We start from the raw sequence: 21194 nt of genomic DNA on the forward strand, positions 1-21194 counted from the left end.
AGCCTGCAGATACTTTCATTCTATCTTTGGAATTGGTTTTATTATAAAAATGCCAATGTCAGCCAAAATTATAATAACTTCAATAATTATTATAATGTTATACATGAAAGTCATTTATTTTAATGCAATATTCTAGACATTCAGAAAGTTCTTTATCCTTCTATATTGACCTCTGGAAGTAGACTATTTCCATACATGATGATTTCAATTCCAAGGTAAAGTTCTGCTTTCCTGCTTTCAGCTCCGTGTGGTGGAAATTTAACTGAACCAACAGGCGTGATACTGTCTCCACAATACCCTGAGCCTTACCCACCATTAAAAGAGTGTGATTGGAAACTGACCGTGTCTTCTGACTATGTGATTGCGGTTTCATTTAACACGTATGTATCACTAATTTGCTATAGCTCTGCACATGTAATAAGAAGTGAAATGGAGATTGAAGAAGTTGAAATGTCTATTTCATGCATTTAATATGTTTCCTAATGTTCTAAATTATTACCAGGGAGCTTAATTAGGACCTATCTGACCTGTAAACGAGACCCCATCTAATGTTTATGTCATATAGGGCACAAGATAGAGAATAATAAGTCTTCATTTATACAGTGCCAACCTATTCTGTAGCATTTTAAAGATCATGGGGCACATATACTAATAAAATAAGACATTGCAGAATAATAACATGATCAGATGAAACAATAGGTATGAGGGGCTGCATTACAAGGTAGCAAAAGAGACATGGTTTTCCTTGCTTTAACCAGAATCCCCTAGAGGAGCATCAATGGCTATAAGTCTCCATATGCCTGCAGGTTGGCCTAAATTGGCAAAGTCTCCGTAAGGAGAACTCTTACTTCATGACCCTAGTCAATAGCCTCTCACTCTAAACTAGTTTCCTACATTGTACTGAAGAAACACAACCACTTTCCTTCTGGAATAGATATACTGGTTTAGTTTTAATTCGACATCATGTCATTATACTTCCTGAACGTCATGCTTGAAGGTAAGGGGGGTGTCTTACAAGGTAGCAAAACAGACATGGTTTTCCTTGTCTCTCTCAGAAAACCTATTTGTATATTTCCCTAAGTTCTCATAAGGAAGTAATCTGAACCCTTATTACAGTTGGAAAGGGAGGTTTGTGAATCGTGAGCTTCAGACCAGGCTGGAGAACATTTCTAGCAGATCTGCTGTTTCATATGCTGGAGCAGACACATGGATTGTTTTGGCTGCAGGATGGGATTAATGTTGAAAACGCACTTGAAATGGAAATAAAATAAAATATCTCTGCTTTGTATTTTCTGATTTCTCCAGAAATGGCTTCTACAATAATTTGCCGCTATTTTTCAGCTCCCAATGATCTCTAATTAGCGAAGCCTCTCTGTTACCTTGTATCAGTCATGGGCTGAGCTGCACACTAGCAATAGAATTGCCTTTAATGTATCTTGCTAATGTCTTTCTTGCCATTAAGTGTTGGACAGAACTTGTTAATGAAGTCATTTGCTTTTATAAGGTGAAGAAAAGATCGCCAGTGATAATAAGGTCCCTAGGGGACAGACACATATATCTGAGCTTCTATTAGATTTTTAACTTGTAGTGGCTGGGGAACTGTGTGATGTGTTGCATGACAAATTAAGAAATGCTAGGTTGCTCTAGATATAGGGAGGTCATAGACTTTTTTATCAGTTTGGAGAGGGTATTTGTAATTAACACTGATGAGCCCTCCTAGTTTACTATCGTCATCCAGAAGTCCCAAGAGACACTCACTATTTCACATCATCTCTCCAAGGATGAGAATAGTAGCGGCATTTACCGAAACAAAGCACTAAATATATGCATGCACAAAATTCACATATAAAAGACACTAAGACCTATACATAAAATTATGCAAATCGTAACAAAAACAACATTATGGGGCACATTTACTTACCCATCTCTGGCCCGTTCCCTGACGTCCGACCGGAATGCACTGTGCCGCGATTTACTAACATTGTGCACCCGATATCCTGCATGTGTTGTTTCCCAGATCAGGTCTACCATAGTTTCCTCCCCCTCAAAATTTCTGTTGCATGAAAGCCGGCACCGCTGTGGCAAAATGTGATCACATGCGACATAATCCCCTTCTAAATACCTGTCCCAGTGGCACAAATCCCGAAAGTGTTGGGAAGTCCGATGGAAATGCGATCCACGGACCCTTAGTTATTAAGCCCCTGCTTACACCCACCGGCCACTTTATTAGGTACACCATGCTAGTACCAGGTTGGACCCCCTTTTGCCTTCAGAACTGCCTCAATTCTTCGTGGCATAGATTCAACAAGGTGCTGGAAGCATTCCTCAGAGATTTTGGTCCATATTGACATGATGGCATCACACAGTTGCCGCAGATTTGTCGGCTGCACATCCATGATGCGAATCTCCCGTTCCACCACATCCCAAAGATGCTCTATTGGATTGAGATCTGGTGACTGTGGAGGCCATTTAAGTACAGTGAACTCATTATCATGTTCAAGAAACCAGTCTGAGATGATTCCAGCTTTATGACATGGCGCATTATCCTGCTGAAAGTTGGGTACATTGTGGTCATAAAGGGATGGACATGGTCAGCAACAATACTCAAGTAGGCTGTGGCGTTGCAACGATGCTCAATTGGTACCAAGGGGCCCAAAGAGTGCCAAGAAAATATTCCCCACACCATGACACCACCACCACCAGCCTGAACCGTTGATACAAGGCAGGATGGATCCATGCTTTCATGTTGTTGGCGCCAAATTCTGACCCTACCATCCGAATGTCGCAGCAGAAATCGAGACTCATCAGATCTTCTACTGTCCAATTTCGATGAGCTTGTGCAAATTGTGGCACCCGGTGTGGTCTTCTGCTGCTGTAGCCCATCTGCCTCAAAGTTCGACGCACTGTGCGTTCAGAGATGCTCTTCTGCCTACCTTGGTTGTAACGGGTGCCGATTTGAGTCACTGTTGCCTTTCTATCAGCTCGAACCAGTCTGCCCATTCTTCTCTGACCGCTGGCATCAACAAGGCATTTCCGCCCACAGAACTGCCGCTCACTGGATGTTTTTTCTTTTTCGGACCATTCTCTGTAAACCCTAGAGATGGTTGTGCGTGAAAATCCCAGTAGATCAGCAGTTTCTGAAATATTCAGACCAGCCCTTCTGGCACCAACAACCATGCCACGTTCAAAGGCACTCAAATCACCTTTCTTCCCCATACTGATGCTCGGTTTGAACTGCAGGTGATTGTCTTGACCATATCTACATGCCTAAATGCCGCCATGTGATTGGCTGATTAGAAATTAAGTGTTAACGAGCAGTTGGACAGATGTACCTAATAAAGTGGCCGGTGAGTGTATAATAGATATGGTAAATGTCTACCAAATAATTACTGACATTTTTACAAACCTTAAATCAATAATACTTTCTAAACTTACATATCACTATGAAATCTCAAAGATGGATTGCAACTCAACGAGAAATCAGATTACAAATATGTGTGTAGAAAGTAAAATGAGAAGAGTGACGTGTAAGTAAAGACACAGAGACTGTTACAGTTCATAGTAATTTTTTTTTCTCACACCAAGCACTTTATTAACATCAACTCCGTTTGGTACTGTTCTCAACAATGTTTCTGACTGAGTAAGAAAGAGTTAGGAAGCAGATTCCCCTATACTTTCTATGTGTCCTCTATGAGACATCATAGCAACTAGTCTCAACTGTCAAGTCGGGTAGACTTGATAATTAGAGATAGAGCCTACAGAGTACAAGGCCAAAAAGTGTATAAGTGCTAGTGTTTCCACATTTAACCATTATTTATTCAAAGTTTATAAAAAGACCAATTAACTAAATCATTTATTGGGGAATGTATTTCTTTGCATAATTAATTGCATTTAATCTATACATGTAGGGGCAGGGTAAACATCTCTATATTGCATTGTTTTTTACTCAATGCCTTCTTTGGCCATATAGGAGAATATAGGAGACATTATTGTGCTCCAGTTGACTTCAGATTATATGTGAATTAATTAATAGACTAATATGCACTATGTGAAAGTGCACTATAGGGAACCTGTCATGGCGATTTGGGACCCCAAACCACCCACAGGTTCTTATTGACCGGTGATTTAGTGGACCAAAATCGTCCTGTAAGAATTTTAAGCATTCAGGGAAAAAATAAACTTCATACTTACCTTGTTCCATATTCCTTTCACCGCCTGCGTTTTGCGCTACGTGACAGTGGCGCAATAAATTCTAGCTTCACTGCACAGGCGTCGTAGTTATGGCACATGTGAATAATCCTCATTTCGGTTTCCCATCTAGGTAAGTATAAAAGTTTATTTTTCTCCATGTGCACACTTCAAAAAGGAAGATTTGGGACCCTAAACCAAATGACCTGTAGTGGGTTTAGGGTCCCAAATGACCTAATTTGTCCTCTTTAAATGGTTTCTTTACTTCCTACCCCACTCCAGCACAAGATGAGCAAATCAAAACAGTCCTACTGAGTCCTGCCATTCATTTTTTCTTTTGTGTGGCCAAGGGACCATAAAATTAGCTTATGAAAAATACTCTCTTATGGAGGTAGGGCAAAGGTATATTACTCTTACGCCTCTAATATAATATCATGCACTAGTACTTTAGTCATTAAAGAATTGAATCAGTATTGAGAGTGGTATTGATGAGGGAGGTAACCAATGTCTTTTACACTGTTAAAGTGAAATATACCTTTTAATGTATTGGCTAAGAATTGCTTGACAATATACTAGCATAGCAAATCATATATCTTATAACATATTTGTTTATACTGACTGCACCCTGTATGGTGAATAGTATTCCTCAGACAGCGCTGCTTTGTTGCGATGGATTCCTTTGCAATCTTTAAAACTGAATTCTCCAAATGTTTAATTAAATATTAATGCAGTGGAACCACTCATTGATGTTCAATTATGAATTTTCAGGATTAAACTTTTATTAGAAACAGCAATGAAAAGGTATTATTCTTCATTATGTAGGAACTCTATTGCTAACCTCCAAGACAAAATACAGGTAAACACTGAAATTCAATCCAACAGAAAAAAAAGGATAACGTGTTGCCAAAAACTGGGAATCGTGTGATATAACAAACTTAGTAATTTCTTGATTTTCAGTGGGTATCCTGTCTTTTAGCGATTATGTTTCAAATATAGACAGCAAAATTCTGCAGGCAGGCATTAGCTGCAGCAGCCATTACCAAGGTCACTACTGCAGCAGTCTTATGCCCATGTTAAATGTCATCAAGAGAAAATAAAAAATGTTGTATATACAATAGTAATTATCAGCAGAAATAGTTTATGCAGTGGGAGGAGTCATCAAAGCCACTAAAAATAGATAGCACTTGAGCTACATATACTAAATGCTAAATATGCATATGCTAAATATAGCATCTTAGCCACTATATATAAGTATAGATATGGGGGACACAAAGGACTTGCTGCCACATAGGATTAGTAAACAACTCAACCTCCAGTCTAAAATCCTGATTCCTGATAAATTCCCAAATTTCCCAAAAATGTATGGCACTGTCGATACTTTTAGTGGTAAATAAAACATAATAATTGTATAAATCATATGTTTTAAAATGTTCTAATATACCATTTTTTTTCCATTTTGAAGATTTCATCTTTTATTAAAATAATTAAAAACTCTTTCTTACATCCTGTCAATGCTTAACACTTTGTTCTGTTCTTATCTTACAAAATGTGAATGCCAATGTTTCTAATCTACCCTAGCTATTTCTATGCATGCAGAATAGCCCGATGCTTTCCAAAATACTACTAGACGTGTGCAGCCCGTAGAGCATTGCTTTAGTTACTTCCAGAGGTATACACTCCTCAGCTGAGAACACGCCTTGCTAGGGTGATACTAAATCTTAAAACCTGTGTGAAAACCTTACATGCTGTGTACAATTTATATTAAATCATAGATAGCTTGTATTAACATACATAGAAGATGATAATGTATTCATAGCTTTCACTGTATCTATTTTTCCCTTTCCTAGAAGATGGTGGAGTGTTAAAAAAGTCCACACAATCGAAGGTTAAAAAAGTTGCTTTAGTTGCTATCATTTTCTTTCTACCGTAAATGGGTTTTCTAACAAGTTGTTAGCAATAGGTTTCACTCCTTGGCCACCTTCCATTTGTTGAGAAAGCATAAAGCCGCACAGCAATCTGCTTTTGTCATTATTTTCACCATTTCTCTCTGTGTCTTTTATTCTAGCTTTAATCTTGAGCCTGGTTATGATTTTCTGCACATCTATGATGGGCCAGACTCACTGAGCCCACTAATAGGAAGTTTTTATGGCTCCCAGCTTCCTGACCGGATAGAGAGCAGCAGCAACAATCTGTTCATCGCATTTCGCAGCGATGCTTCTGTGAGCAGCGGAGGGTTCGTCATTGATTACACAGGTATTATAGAACTTTCCAATGACAGATAAATGGGACCATCTCATGTGCTAGAAGAAGAAACCCCACATTTCACATAGAGTGAATTAATTTCTTTCAACACTACTAATGTATCAATTGTACCTATCATCTGGAAATGTACAACTGGGTTTGCACACAGGGTCTATCAACCAACAGACCGGTCCTATATTATTATAATTTAGCTTTGGCTGGTGTCCATAAGGATGGAGTCAGTTCTAAAACAAATACATGTCTCTCCTTAGTCTTGGATGTTGGTGGTCAGGTAGGATCCAGCCTGTAAACATCAGCTAACTACATTTTTTGTGAATCCTATTTATAGTTGTGTAATGTTTCGGCTCTTTTTCAGAAACAGTTTTCCATAGTTAGTTGGGTTGCAGAACCTAGATATTGTGTTTTTATTCCCTATAAGTATTATTTTCCCTGTGTGCACCTGCTCATGTTCAAGGTCAATTAATAATTCTAATCTTAAGTGGTACTTAACCAAAATGCAGCATTCTGGTGTCACAAACAATTCCATATCTTGCTTTGTCACTGAATTGACAGTTCCCATTAGCAATACAGGCAGTCCCCGAGTTACATACAAGATAGGGTCTGTAGGTTTGTTCTTAAGTTGAATTTGTATGTAAGACGGAACTGTATACTTTATCATTGTAATCCCAGTCAGAACTTTTTTGGTCTCTGTGACAATTGGATTTTAAAAATGTTGGGTTGTCATAAGAATCAGTAACAATAAATCTTCATTACAGACATCTTTGATAACTGTTACAGCTGTTTATTGTAGCCAAGGACTAAAGTACAATAAATTACCAATATCCAGTGGTCCGTTTGTAACTAGGGAACGTATGTAAGTCAAGTGTTCTTAAGTAGGGGACCGCCTGTACTCCTAATGTAGAGATTTTATTTCTTTACCATAGATAAAATGATAGTAGTGTAGTTACAAAAATGATTTTTGGGAATAATTTAGTAAAAATAATGACAAAGAGCAATGTGTTGTGTAATATAATAACAAGAGCATGTGAGGAACCCATAAATATACTTGACATTTTGATATGGGACTCAAGCTAAAGAGAACAATGAAGAAGATACATTATTGTGTCTCTGCCAGTTTTTTGTTCCACATTTGCATATAAAAAAGTGTATTTGGAGCTTGCACATGTATTTATTATGCCTGTGCAACAAAATTGTGTCGCGGTTGCATTTTGACTGCCACATTTTAACAGTGTGCACTCAAAGGGTGTGAAATTGTCTGTTCTTAGTTTATGACACATTTATTACTGAGATACGACACAATTATGTTGCAATAATAGTACGGCACGCATTGGGTGTGGGTACATGGAGAGGGCTCACGCGCTGAGCCCTCTTCATAGCCAGTAAGTGTTTGCTGCATATTGCAGCAAAGACTTACCGGTAACACCTGCGATTTGTGCTAACACCCATCGCAGGTGTTATCCCACCAAGCGCCGGTCGGCAGCTTCAAAGAGATGGGCACCACCATCATGACGATGATCGTTGCTCCCCGTAACGTCATCAGGGAGTGGCAATCCATCGCCATGACAGCATCAGGTTGTCTCGTTTTAACCATTTCATTACAATGTGCGATTTGCACATTGTAATGAATTAGGAGGAAAATCCCCATATACTGCCATACTGTAATGGCAGTATTTGGTAGGATCAATCAGACAACCTAGGGTTAAAGTCCCCTAAGGGGTCTGAAAAATAGTAAAAATAAAAATAAAAAAATTTAAATCACCCGCCTTTCCCTAGAACTGATATAAATATAAATAAACAGTAAAAATCATAAACACACTAGGTATCGCCAGATCCAAAAATGCCCGATATATATCAAAATATATAAAAATATATAAAAAAATAACGTTTTTTCTGGAATATGGCAAAATCTAAAAAAATATTTTGGTACAGAAGGTTTTAATTTTGTAAATGTATGAAAACATTATAAAATCTATACAAATTTGGTATCCCCGTGATCGCACAGACCCAAAGAATGAAGTAGACATATCATATACGGTGAACAATAAAAGCTGTAAAATCCAAGCCCACAAGAAAACGGTGCAAATGCGTTTTTTTTCACCATTTTCGCTGCATTTGGAATTTTTTCCCCGCTTCCCAGTACATGGCATGGAATATTAAATATCATCACTATGAAGTGCAATTTCTTGCGCAGAAAACAAGCTGTCCCAGAGCTCTTTTTGTGTAAAAGAAATAATTTACAGATTTTTAAAGGTGGGGACTGAAAAATGGAAATGAAAAAACATAAAAGGGCCAGGCCATTAAGGGGTTAAATAATAATAACAACTTGCACAAAGAAAATGCAAATGAAAATTAATGCACAGTTTTAATATAATTGGGCCATTGTGTCTGGAATAAATAAACAAATACCTATATTTTATGGTATCAACATCTACAAAGAGTTTGTATGTTTTCTCTATGTTTGCATGGGTTTCCACCTGGTTCTCCAGTTTCCTCCCACACTCCAAAACATACTGGTAGTTTGTTTAGAACTTGAGCCCCATGGGGACAGTGAGACTTCCAGCTGCCTGGCCAGACAGCAATAAAAAGGTGGTAGATTCTTGCTATTCTATCAGAGCCAGGGCAGCAATGACCCTTTTGAAGATTCTCAGTCCTGTGTTTCACTGGCGTGCCAGCCCCTAGTGACATTGTTCAGCTTGTTTACCACTATGAGATTTTACATCTATTAGTTAAAATTATTCCACCAGCAACTTCCACCTGACTCCTCCACTGCCAACTCAAAGCTGTGACAGATAGCAAAATCTGCTATATTTTATTACATAAAATTTTATTTTAAATATATATTTCTTTTCATATTTCATTTTGAATAAAAGTCATGCAAATATATATTAAAGCGTAATGTCCATACAAGCTATAAAATCTGGAAATCCTCTGACTCACAAAGCGTCATCCCACAGCACTAAGGAGAGAAAAAAAACCCTGTGGAGGAGACCTTTACAAAAAATGGCTAAAGGATTGCCCTTCCCTTGGACTTAGAAGGATAATGCCTATTTCTTATCATCATTAAGTAGTCAAATAAACTATATTGCATGGTACAAGATACAGAAAGTTAGGACCCAACAATTAACATACAATAAAGTTTACATATTTATACATGTATACTAGTTGTAGAGTAGTAATAGAATGGGGCTGGTGGGAGTGATATATTTCCTCTTGGTCTTTTTGTGAGACAAAGAGGAAGAGAGATACAGGACAGGAAGTGACATCTACTGTTGGGTCTTCTCATATTTCCACTACACTAGCCACCACATACTCGGTCCTCTTAAACAGACCAAACACATTAAATCAATTCAACTACATAAAAATGCAGGCAATATAGGTCCCCCTCACCAATGTCGTGCCCCCCTTTGTGGGTCCAGGGTTGTCTATAACTTATTAATATTTAATTTATTTATTAAATAAAGGCAATTTACAATGAGGTTATATTGAAGTGTGAACATTGGTATTATGCCAGACACAATGTACTTGTCTCAGTTTTAACTGCTCTGCAGAGTAAAGATCCAGAGATCCCATCTGTGAACTCAAATATACTTAATAGGATATATTGTTGATGAGTACTAATCATTGGATTTTGTGGTCTATGAAAAACAATATAAAAATAAATGATGGAATGTACCAATCCAGGAGGAAGTAATGGCAAAATATGGCAGCAATTATAACAGAGTAGATAACAAATAACAAATGCATTAATGTTTATAATCAACGTAAAATGAATGTTGGTCACAAAAGATTTGGAGTATTCTGGGAGTATTCTGATTCCACATTTCCTGTTAGGGAGGGTTTTTCTCTTAAATAGGAGATACTTGATGTCATTTATTTTTGGCCTGTTTTATATAATGTCCATTTGGTCAATAGTTGTGACAAGACAATGATTTGGTTAAAGTTGGGGATTCTTACAGAACCAATTCAAAGCAATATTGATAGACTAACTGTTTAAATGCTGCAGTTTACATAACAAAAACTTGACACAACACATATAGGGATTGATAGGAAATAACTTTGTGACACAATGGTAAGAAACAATGTTATCTTGAAAAACTAACTATCTTGTGAATCTGAGAGTGGTATGTTGAGGAAGGAAACATCCATAATACTGGATGAAGTGCCTCTTGCTATCATCCAATTTCTCCATTCCGTATTACACTTCTGTATAGGGAACACTCCGTGAACACTGACACAAAAGTTTTCATTTCATGTTTTTAACATAAAATGGAACATAACTAATGAACCTTGACATATTCCATCATGACATATTTCCCCTAACAGGGGAAAAGCAATACAAACATGAAAGAACAGAGCCTAAATGTTGCAATCTGATTTCAGATATTTGTCTGTAGGGCAGAGCATTAAAAAAGAAACTCAGCCAGAGAAGACTACATTTCTGAACAAATATACTGCATATAAAGAGGGATTACTATGTTTGTATATTTACTCATTTCACTAAACATGAAAATTAAAACCAAATATATGAAAATCATGAAACTGGTCATAAAATCACATAAAAATACCCATAAAAAGACCAGTAGACCATCTTTTCCATTGCCTCCTAATAAGAGAACATTGGGTTACTTTTTGTTTCATAACATTTATTATAATCAGTGCAGAAAGGTTAATATCATGTTCAATATTTCACCTAATGGCTTTTATCGCTGTTTAACAGGTATCATGAATGTTTCATTTTGGTTGTAAAATTCAAATTCTCTGCTCCAATTCCAGATATTGATTTAATTGAAAGGAGTGGACTTCTATCTAGCAAAGGGCAGACTCTAATGACAACTATTCTAAAGTGTGCACACCGTAAAGAGGTTGCTACATGAATTATTTATCATGCTTGCTAGGAATAAAATTGCATCTTAATCAGTTTTGGCTTAAAATAATATCTATGTGCAATTCTCTATAATGTGTGAAAATAAAAGCAGGTAAATTATAAAGTGTAACTTCTGTTTGGCTGGAGCTTAGGTGGGAAATAGGAAATTGCATTGTAAGCAATTCCATCATAAAACTTTGATTGTCATGAAAGCTCAAAAGTAACTTAAAGATCACCTTTTCCAACAAACTATAACAGTGGTGGCAAACCTATGGCACGGGTGGAGGCGGCACTCATAGCCCTTTTTGTGGGCACCCGGGCCATCGCCCCAGCACACCAGACAAGACTCAAAGAATCTTCCTGCAGTTCCAAGCAACTTAAAAGATACTGCTTTCAGTCATATTTTGATACTTACTTCGCTACTTGGGACTGTAGGAAGAGGGAGAAATAGACAGGGCCGAATTATCTGTGTACAGATGGGCACTCGGCCTCTAAAAGGTTCGCCATCACAGGCCTATAGTATGGGAATGACAGTGTAGAGCATGATGGTCTCTGAGGAAGCCATTTTTTGTCCCTTGTGAATGGCACTTGCTTGTTTTAGGACTATGTATTTGTTATTTGCACATGCATTTTAGCCTTAATAACTTTAAATGGAGTCTACTATCTTCCCATTCAGTATACTTTTTAATAATATCCTTTTTATTTCTTAGAGATGAGTGAATCTATTTGGCAATTCATATATTTGGTATGAATGTGCTATTTTTCTGGCACCAAATCTAATTCAAACTTTTTTTGAAGGAAATGATGTTCCTGCAATTCTAATGCTAATGAGTGAATTTTTGAGCCATGGTTATGTACCTAGCACCCAGAGTGCTGCTATTCCAACTTGGACCACTGCCCTCTTTAACATATAAACTGGAGATTTTAGAAAAGAGAAGTGATTTTGGTGGGAAAAGCAATGCTTCGGTTTATGAGGACACAACTCCAGTGCGCCAACTGAATTCATTAGATTATAGCCTTAATTGGAAATATCCTGTAAACAGAATAATGTACAGAAATAATAAATGTATGCGTCAATCCAAGTGTATTTATCTACAACATTCTGCCAGCAGATTATCACACTTGGTGTAAGCAGTAGACTTGAATTACATTAAGTCAGCCATAGCTAAGCCCATAATACAGACAGTTTGGGTTTACATACAAGATAAGTTCTTTAGATTTGTTCTTAAGATGAATTTGTATGTAAGTCAGAACTGGTATACTTTATAATTGTAACTTCAGAAAAAAACATTTTTTGTCCCTGTGACAATTTGATTTTCAAAGTCATGGGACACGGATAATGAAGAAAATACCTTACAGGTGATCATTGCAGCCTATGACCAAAGTAAAACAACCAGGGAGCTTCAGAAGTGGTCACAGTGGGCAGAGACGTCCAGGGACCAGGGACCGACTGTAACTAAGAATTTAATAATGGCGTTAAACAATTTATTCTTTGAGTATCTTGAAAATAGTTTGTCTTAAAGCAACATACTGTAGGGTTCTTTAATTCTTATACTACCTGCACACAAACTTTTCCAAAAGCAGTCTTGAAAAATGGTCATTAATTTCCATTTCTCATGGGCGATTGGTATCAGTGTTTCATATGTTTCCATGGATCCTCATAAACTGTATTCTCTCTGGGATCCTTTGTATGGAGTTTCCCTTAACGGTGTCATGTTGTAAAACAGTTCACAAAAAACTGTATTTGCACACCCAACTGTAGATTGGCAATTATTCTACTATATGGAGTATATAAAATTCTATTTGAGTCCAGTATGTCATGCAAAAAATAAAACTACCAAACTGTCTATGCAGCACTAAGATATGTATTGAAATGTTGTTGTAAAAATGTCTTATCCAAAAATTTCCTGTCTCTGCCCTTATAGTGCAGAGATCACCTATGTGCCTATCTAATAGTAATAATTATAATTCTTTATATGGTGCCTACAGATTATGCAGTGCTGCACAAAGCATGTCAAATTGGCTCCTGTCCCCATTGGGATCACAATCTAAACAACCTAACAGTATGGGTTTTTTTGGAGTGTCGGAGGAAACCTATGTAAACACGGAGAGAACATACAAACTCTTTGCAGATGTTGACTTGACTTGAATCAGGACTCCAGCGCTGCAAGGCACAGGTGCTACCCACTCAGCCACCGTGCTGCCCATAGTCACACACAATCAATAACTGTGGGGCACATTTACTAAGGGTCCGCAGCCGCGAATCCGTCGGGTTTTTCCCGAATATTTCCTCTTTGCGCTGTATTTCACGGAATTGTGGCGCACGCGATCGATTTTTGGCGCAATCGCGCCGCCTTTCGCGCGACAGAAATCGGGGGGCGTGGCCACCGGACAACCCGAAGGATTCGGAAAAACCGCAGAATTTAAAAAGCCATTTGTGTCGCAAGATCAAGCACTCACATACACCAGAAAAAAGCAGGTGAACTCCAGCGGACCTCGGCGCAGCAGCGACACCTGGTGAATATCGGCGCACGGACCTTAGTGAATCCCAGCAGAACCCGAATCAGCGTCGGAGAACCCGCCGCTGGATCGCGACTGGACCGAGTAAGTAAATGTGCCCCTGTATGTTCAAAACATGGTGAAATGGTGCTCAAAGTCTTGAATATAAAATGTCTATTCTGCCAAAATTCCTTCTAGGAAATTATTATGCAAGATTAACACATTAATGTTGTCTAAGAAGTAGAAAACTGTACTCAAACCCGGTAACAGGAAAAGTGAATGTGAGATAATTTGAGAGTGCGGATTGCACTGTCGGGGGTGGTCCATTGTATGTGCTGAAAGCTCTGTCACACTTCAGTAAAACACTTTAATGTCTGAATGGACTTGATTCTTCCCATACTTTATGGCTAGCTCCACATGAGCTGCATTGTGTAAGTACAGGGCTTTCCAGGCGTAAGGCTCTTCTTCATGTACAATTGTTATTATCAGATGTTAATGATGCCTAATAATTTCAGCAGTTTAGTGATAACATTCTATAGTGTATGCAGGCCATGAATATTGAATCCCTCTGCATTGCGGTTTCTCTCATCCCTTGCTTGATGTCACATATCAGGGTCAGCTTAGCGACTTTTGTCAGCTTAAAATGCATGCCATTACACTATACCAAATGATAACTCCTGGGGATATCTGTTGAATGTATAAATTCTTAGCGCTTCACAGTAGATGTCAGTCAGTAAGATCATTGTGTTTTAATATATCTTTTGTGAAGAGTTATAAATATTAATATTTTACGCAATATTCGACTTAAATGTCTCCTCACCTTGCCTCTTTTTATGTCGGTAGTATTACAGTGCTAGAATTTCAAACTTTATTGTTTTCAACCTGTAACTCTGTTTACTATCACTTTGTGACCTAAAGTGTATCGCCTGCAGAAGACAATAGGTTATCTACTGTGTATTAATCAAATGTGTCTTCCTTTCTTCCAGAAAATCCCAGAGAGTCCTGTTTTGATCCAGGAGCAATAAAGAATGGCACTCGTGTCGGAAGCGACCTAAAACTTGGTTCTACTGTAACTTACTATTGTGATAGTGGCTATGAGGTTAATGGAGCATCTACTCTAACCTGTGTGATGGGAGGAGATGGAAAGCCAATCTGGAATTTCCCCCGTCCTACTTGTATAGGTGATTGCATTGTAGTATGATTCTATATTATATAATACTTGCTGTCATACATCATATACAGTGATTGTATTTTTTCTCCATCCCAATGCCTTGTCATGGGCCATTTTGATCCTTTTCAAGTCTACAATTATATAAAAGAGGGAGAGGAAAAATAAAACATTGGTTTTAATCAAGTGCATGAATAATTCATATATCTCTTGTGGTACTCCAATTATTATATAACCACTTCTTAAATGTTAATGTGTTATTAAAAAAGATTTTTTTCTAAAGAACTAATATTTTAAAATTACTTTTATATTACCATTTTGCATTTTGTGCTATGTACTTGAGCAGTTTATAGAGAACCTGTCAGCCCTCAGGTTACATATAAACCAAACATATGACATTGTAGATGAAGCAACCTGCACCAAAAGCATTCCTTTCTTGAGAAGTCTGTGTATTGGATGCAGATAAATATTCTCTTGGCCATAACTTGGTCTTTAAATAGGATTGTCTCTTGCTGGATCAGTAGTACATATCCTAGTAGATCAATCGGACCCTATTTTAACCAACTGCGACATTTTAATACATTTATAGTTGAATATTAAGGGACTTTTATGAAAACTGTACAGTGTCCATGACAAAATACAGCTATATAAATGAAAAAGGGTTGCTTTGAATAATGATTTTATTGCTCTTGTCATAAATCAACCCATTGTGTGCACAAAGACATATTTCTGGTCCCATTGATAAATGATGAAATGTGGATTCAATCCATTGGAGTTGATGTGTGCTACATCTCCATTTCTCATTTAGCCCCCTGTGGAGGACAGTACGTCAGCCAAGATGGAGTGATTCTTTCTCCTAATTACCCCAGTAATTACACCTCTGGACAGAGCTGCTCCTACTTCATTGTTGTTCCAAAGGATTATGGTAAGACAACTTCTTACATTTTGATATGTACAGTAAATTATATCCACTTTTTCTTTTGTGTTTTCTTTTAGTAATAAGCTATTCCATCTCATTGGTTTTCACGTTAGTGTGAAACAGATATATTAAAATGAAAAAATAAAATACAGATTTCAGTCAGTTTTTTAGGGGAATAAGCTGACATTTGTATTGGTATTATTTTGGGGTACTTATAACTTTTTGGTAGCTTTGCGTTTATTTTTTTCTAAAGATTTAATTTACCAAAAAACAGACATCACTGTACATGATACAAACATTTAATATTTTGGAGAATTACCTATAGCAATGCAAAATATGTTTATGTTTTTACTGTTTCCATTTTTATAAAATATGAGAAAATGTTATAATGTTATGACTTTTTTTACTTCTAAGCAAAATTGAACATGTGATTGATTGCACATTCTGCATTCTTCTGATCTGTATTGCATATTTACAGTTCTCATTTATGTTGTCTTATACATATTAACAGTGTTTTATGTATATCTTTATTGTCCCTGTCGCGGGTGCCCCTGCGACCCATATCCTGGGTCACAGATGCACCCGTGTACCTCCTTGTGCTCCAGACCCTATCCGCAGGAGAACTCACCTCTCCTGGCTCCAGGAGAGGTCTCTGCAGGTTCCATGGTTAGCAAAGATTTAAAGGGCCAGCGCGCCACTAATTGACACTGGCCTGCCCCCTTCCCAGATAAATTTCCAGCCCCTTCCTGTGTTCCCTGCCGGATCTTTGAGTCTATGTCATTGAGAAAGCTCCCCTGCGACATTCCTGAGTATTCCTGCGTTCCTGTGTGTTCCTGCTTCTGAGTTCCCGAGTTCCCGTGTTCCTGCGTTCCTGTTCCTGTGTTACCGTGTTCCCGCGTTCCTATGTTCCTGCGTTCCTGTGTTCCTGCGTTCCTATTCCCATGCTCCCGTGTGTTCCCGTACTCATCTGCCTGGACCTCCAGTTGCTGACCCTGGATTGGACTTGACCTTGCATCTCTGCCACCTCCCTGACCCTGTGCCTGAACCTGTCGACAAGACTTTCTCCTGTTAACGTACCTCGACCTCCGCTGCCACCCTGGGCTAGTCCCACATGTGGAACGAGCTAGTGGTACCCCACCACAGCAAGACCATTCCGCTTTGTGGCGGGCTCTGGTGAAGATCAGGTGCCACTTGGGTTCCGGTCTCAGGTGTCCACTAGTATTATATCCCACTGTGGTCCAGAGGATCCACTTATCCCAAATCCTGACAGTAAGATTTGGCCATGGATCCCGCTGAGGTTCCACTTCCGATTCGGCCCGATCTTGCCACCATCTTGGTCCAGCAGTCCCTGGAGATTGCCTTGCAACGCAAACAGCTGGGACAAGTCACCACCATGCTGCAACAGTTGCTAGCCACTCAGCATCAGCATCTGGTTCCTTATAATGCTCCTGCGGTGTCTTATGCTAGCCCAGGTTGTGTTCCTGCTGTTGAACCCAGGCTATGACTGTCCATGCCTGACAAATATGTTGGGGACCCGAGCTATGCAGGGGCTTTATCACCGAGTGCTTTCTGCACTTTGAACTCATGCCATCTCAATTTGTCACAGAGTGATCCAAGGTGGCATTTATCATCAGCCTCCTCTCTGGGAAGGCCCTGGCCAGGGGTACCCCTCTGTGGGACAGAGACGACCTGGTCACGGCTACTCACACAGCATTTCTGGCGGAATTCTGGCTTATGTTTGAAAAACCTGCGCAGGCCTCCTCTGCTGAGACTGCGTTAATGAATCTGCGCCAGGGGAATTCTTCCATGGGAGAATATGCTGTCCAGTTCCGTACCCTTACCTCAGAACTCAGACGCAGCCCTGTCCACAACCTTCAGGAAGGGTCTCTCGCCTCAAGTTAATGATGCAATGGCCGTTTTGCCCTGCTGTCTACCCTGAGTGGTCTCGTCACCTTGGCCACTCGGATTGACGTGGGGTTTTTGGAGCGTACCGAGGAATTACGTCAGGAGCAACCCCAAGGTCATCCATGCTGCCTACCTCCCCTAGCTCCTGCCTCTGGCCGCTCCTGCCTCTGGCCGCTCCTGCCTCTGGCCGTACTGACTGCAAAGGAGCCTATGCAGGTGGATGAAGCCAGACTCTCCTCCCAAGAGCATTCCAGAAGATGTCAGGGGAACCTCTGCCTGTATTTGGCCAGTCCGAAGCACTTCTTTGGACGTGTCCTATTTGTCTCCAATGTTTGGGAAATGGCAGTACCTTGGGTTCTTGGGAGTAGCATCCCTAGGTGTGGGCAAAGCTTCTCCACGTCTGGTCAATCCTGTGCTCCTCAGTGTTGGTACCGGTAGCCAGTTCCAAGTGTGTGCCTTCTTGGACACTGGGTCTGCAGAAAACTTTCTGAATGCTACACTGGTCTCACAGCATCACATCCCAGTGATCCGCCTTCAGAACCCCCTAGTCATCTCTTCAGTTAGCGGCCAGATTCTCTCAGAGCTGTTCTAGTATCTTACTGAACCACTGTGTTTGCAAGTTGGTGCCTTGTATAAGGAGAGACAATCCTTCTATGTACTTCCCCATTCCACATCCTCCGTCTTATTGGGACTTCCATGGTTGCAGTAACACACACCTGTTCTCAACTGGCAGACTGGGGAGGTTCTTCACTGGTGTCCTGAATGCCAGTCTCGCTGTCTCATGGCTCTCCATCCAGTCTCTACTATGCCCTCCTCCTCTTCTCTCAAGGAGGGTCTTCCTGCTGCTTATCTGGACTATGCTTATGTTTTCTCTGAAAAGCAAGTGGAGAGCCTACCATCGCATCGTCCATATGATTACCCTATAGAGCTTTTGCCAGGCACATCACCTCCAGGAGGTCAAGTTTAGCCACTGTCGATGCCTAAACTACGGCTATGTCAGCCTATATCAAGGAGAATCTGCAGAAGGGGTTCATCCGCAAATCCTCTTCTCCTGCCGGTGCAGGTTTCTTCTTTGTGGCCAAGAAAGATGGATCTCTCTGCCCCTGCATTGACTATAGGGAACTCAACGCATATAATCTTATCCGCATCTGGAGTGGAAGACCACCTTTAAAACCCGAGTCTGGCATTTTGAGTAACTGGTTATGCCCTTTGGACTGTGCAATGCACCTGCAGTATTTCAGGAATTTGTTAATGATATCTTCAGAGACCTGTGTCGTAGTCTACTTGGTGTTCTCTGCTGATCTGGAGTCTCATTAAGTCCATGTACGGCAAGATCTTAGGCGCCTAAGGGCCAATCGTCTCTATGCCAAACTGGCATCATCTCCGATAAAGGCATACAGATGGATCCAACCAAGTTGTCTGTAGTACTTCAGTGGCCTCGCCCAGAAGGACTTTGCGCTATACAGAGATTCCTGGGCTCTGCAAATTATTACCAGCAATTCATTCCTCACTTCTCTTCCCTTGTATTACCCATTGTACCTTAACTAAAAAAGGTGCTGATCCCAGACTCTGGCCTCCGGCGGCTGAGGAAGCATTCTTAAAACTGAAGTCTGCCTTTGCTTCTGCTCCTGTACTGATGTGGCCAGAATTAGAGAAACTGTTCCAGCTTGAGGTTGACGCCTCCTCGGTAGGTGCTGTTGCTGTGATCACTCAGAAAGGGCCCAAAGGCCAAACCCTTACCTGCGTTTTTTTTTTTAAAACCTTAACTGTGGCTGAGAGGAATTACTCCATAGGAGATCACAAATTTCTGGCTATTAAACTTGCCTTGGAGGAGTGGAGCTATCTTCTGGAAGGAACTCATCATCCGTTCAGTGTATATTCTGACCACAAGAATCTCCTGTACCTCCAGTGGACCTCTGGCAGCTCCCACCTCGCAAGACTTATGTCCGACCAGCCCTTCGGAAGAAGATTTTGACTTGGGGACATTGCTCTCGTATGGCTGGGCATCCTGGGGTGCAGCGCTCCATAGCCCTCATTTCCCGCTACTATTGGTGGCCAGATCTGGTCCAAGACGTACAGGATTTTTTGGGTTCCTGCACCTTCTGTGCTCTGGTTTTCTGATGCCGTTGCCTGTACCCATCTGCCTGTGGTTTCACGTGGCCATGGACTTTGTAACGGACCTTCCCTGTTCCTCTGGGAATACCGTCATCTGGGTGGTAACAGACCGATTCTCCAAAATGTCCCATTCTGTCCCCCTGCCAGGTCTGCTCCTTACCTTGCCAGCCTGTTCTTCACTCACATCTTCCGGCTTCATGTTCTCCCCCTGCATAAAGTATCTGACCGTGGGGTCCAGTTTGTTTCCTGGTTCTCTGTGCAACCAACTCCAGGTGAAATTGGACTTTTCTTCAGTGTATCACCCTCAGTCTAATGGAAAAGACGAGAGGGTTATCCAGATCCTAGGCTGTTATCTCCACCATTTTGTCTCCTCCCAACAGGACGACTGGTCCACTCTGCTCCCATGGGCAGAGTTGTCCTACAACTCCCTGGACTCTGAGTCTGCCGGTGCCGCTCCTTTTTTTGTTGTGTATGGGAGACATCCACGTCCACCCCTACCTTTCTTCGTGTATGACGATGTTCTTGCTGTGGAAGAGTTGGTAGGAGACCTTAAATCCATGTGGGAACAGACTCGTCAGTCTCTGCTTCGGGCATCCGCCCGCACCAAAACGCAGGTCTCCTCCCATCTTCTCTCCAGGAGATGAAGTCTGGCTGTCCACCGGGTATGTTCGATTGAAGATTCACAGTTTTAAACTGGGTCCACGTTTCCTGGGACCATTCGAGGTGTTACAGCATATTAATCCAATGGCGTATAAGCTCCGCCTTCCTTCCACCATGCGCATCCCAAATTATTTCCACGTCTCTTTACTGAAACCTGTCATCTCGAATCGTTTCTCCTGACAAATAGCTCCTCCTGCTCCTGTGGCTGATTTCACCAATGTCTATGAAGTCAAGGAGGTTCTGGACATGAAGTCGGTAAGAGGGAGATGATACTTTCTCGTTGACTGGAAGGGGTTCGGGCCGGAGGAGAGATCCTCGGAGCCCAAGGACAACATCCTGGATCGTGCTCTACCTCACAGGTTCCTTGAGTGTAAGAAGAGGGGGGAGGCCGAGGTGGGGGGGAGCTAACACACAAAGTTGTAAATTTGCCACATGTGTAATAAAAATACTGTAATAAAAAAACAACAAGTTGTTTTCCTAAGCATACACAGGATATGGGAAAAAGACTTGGTCTCATTCTCATTTTATAATGGTATTTCAGGTTGAGAATGCATTCTGCCACTAGATACAATATCTTTAGGAGTGCCAGAAATATCTGAGCACAGTTTTCTGGT

General features: G+C 40.3%; 1 protein-coding gene across 2 annotated transcripts in view; it reads left to right on the forward strand.

The window, feature by feature from the left end:
- CSMD2 (CUB and Sushi multiple domains 2) overlaps positions 1-21194 on the forward strand; it is a 648217-nt gene that overhangs the window by 550053 nt on the left and 76970 nt on the right. For both annotated transcript variants that reach the window (XM_072136727.1, XM_072136728.1), the window contains 4 exons: positions 242-380; positions 6254-6441; positions 14800-14994; positions 15790-15906. In XM_072136727.1, coding sequence (XP_071992828.1) covers positions 242-380; positions 6254-6441; positions 14800-14994; positions 15790-15906 — 639 coding nt within the window. The remainder of the gene's footprint in view (positions 1-241; positions 381-6253; positions 6442-14799; positions 14995-15789; positions 15907-21194) is intronic.

Source organism: Engystomops pustulosus, chromosome 2, assembly GCF_040894005.1.
Source record: "Engystomops pustulosus chromosome 2, aEngPut4.maternal, whole genome shotgun sequence".
NCBI lineage: Eukaryota > Metazoa > Chordata > Amphibia > Anura > Leptodactylidae > Engystomops > Engystomops pustulosus.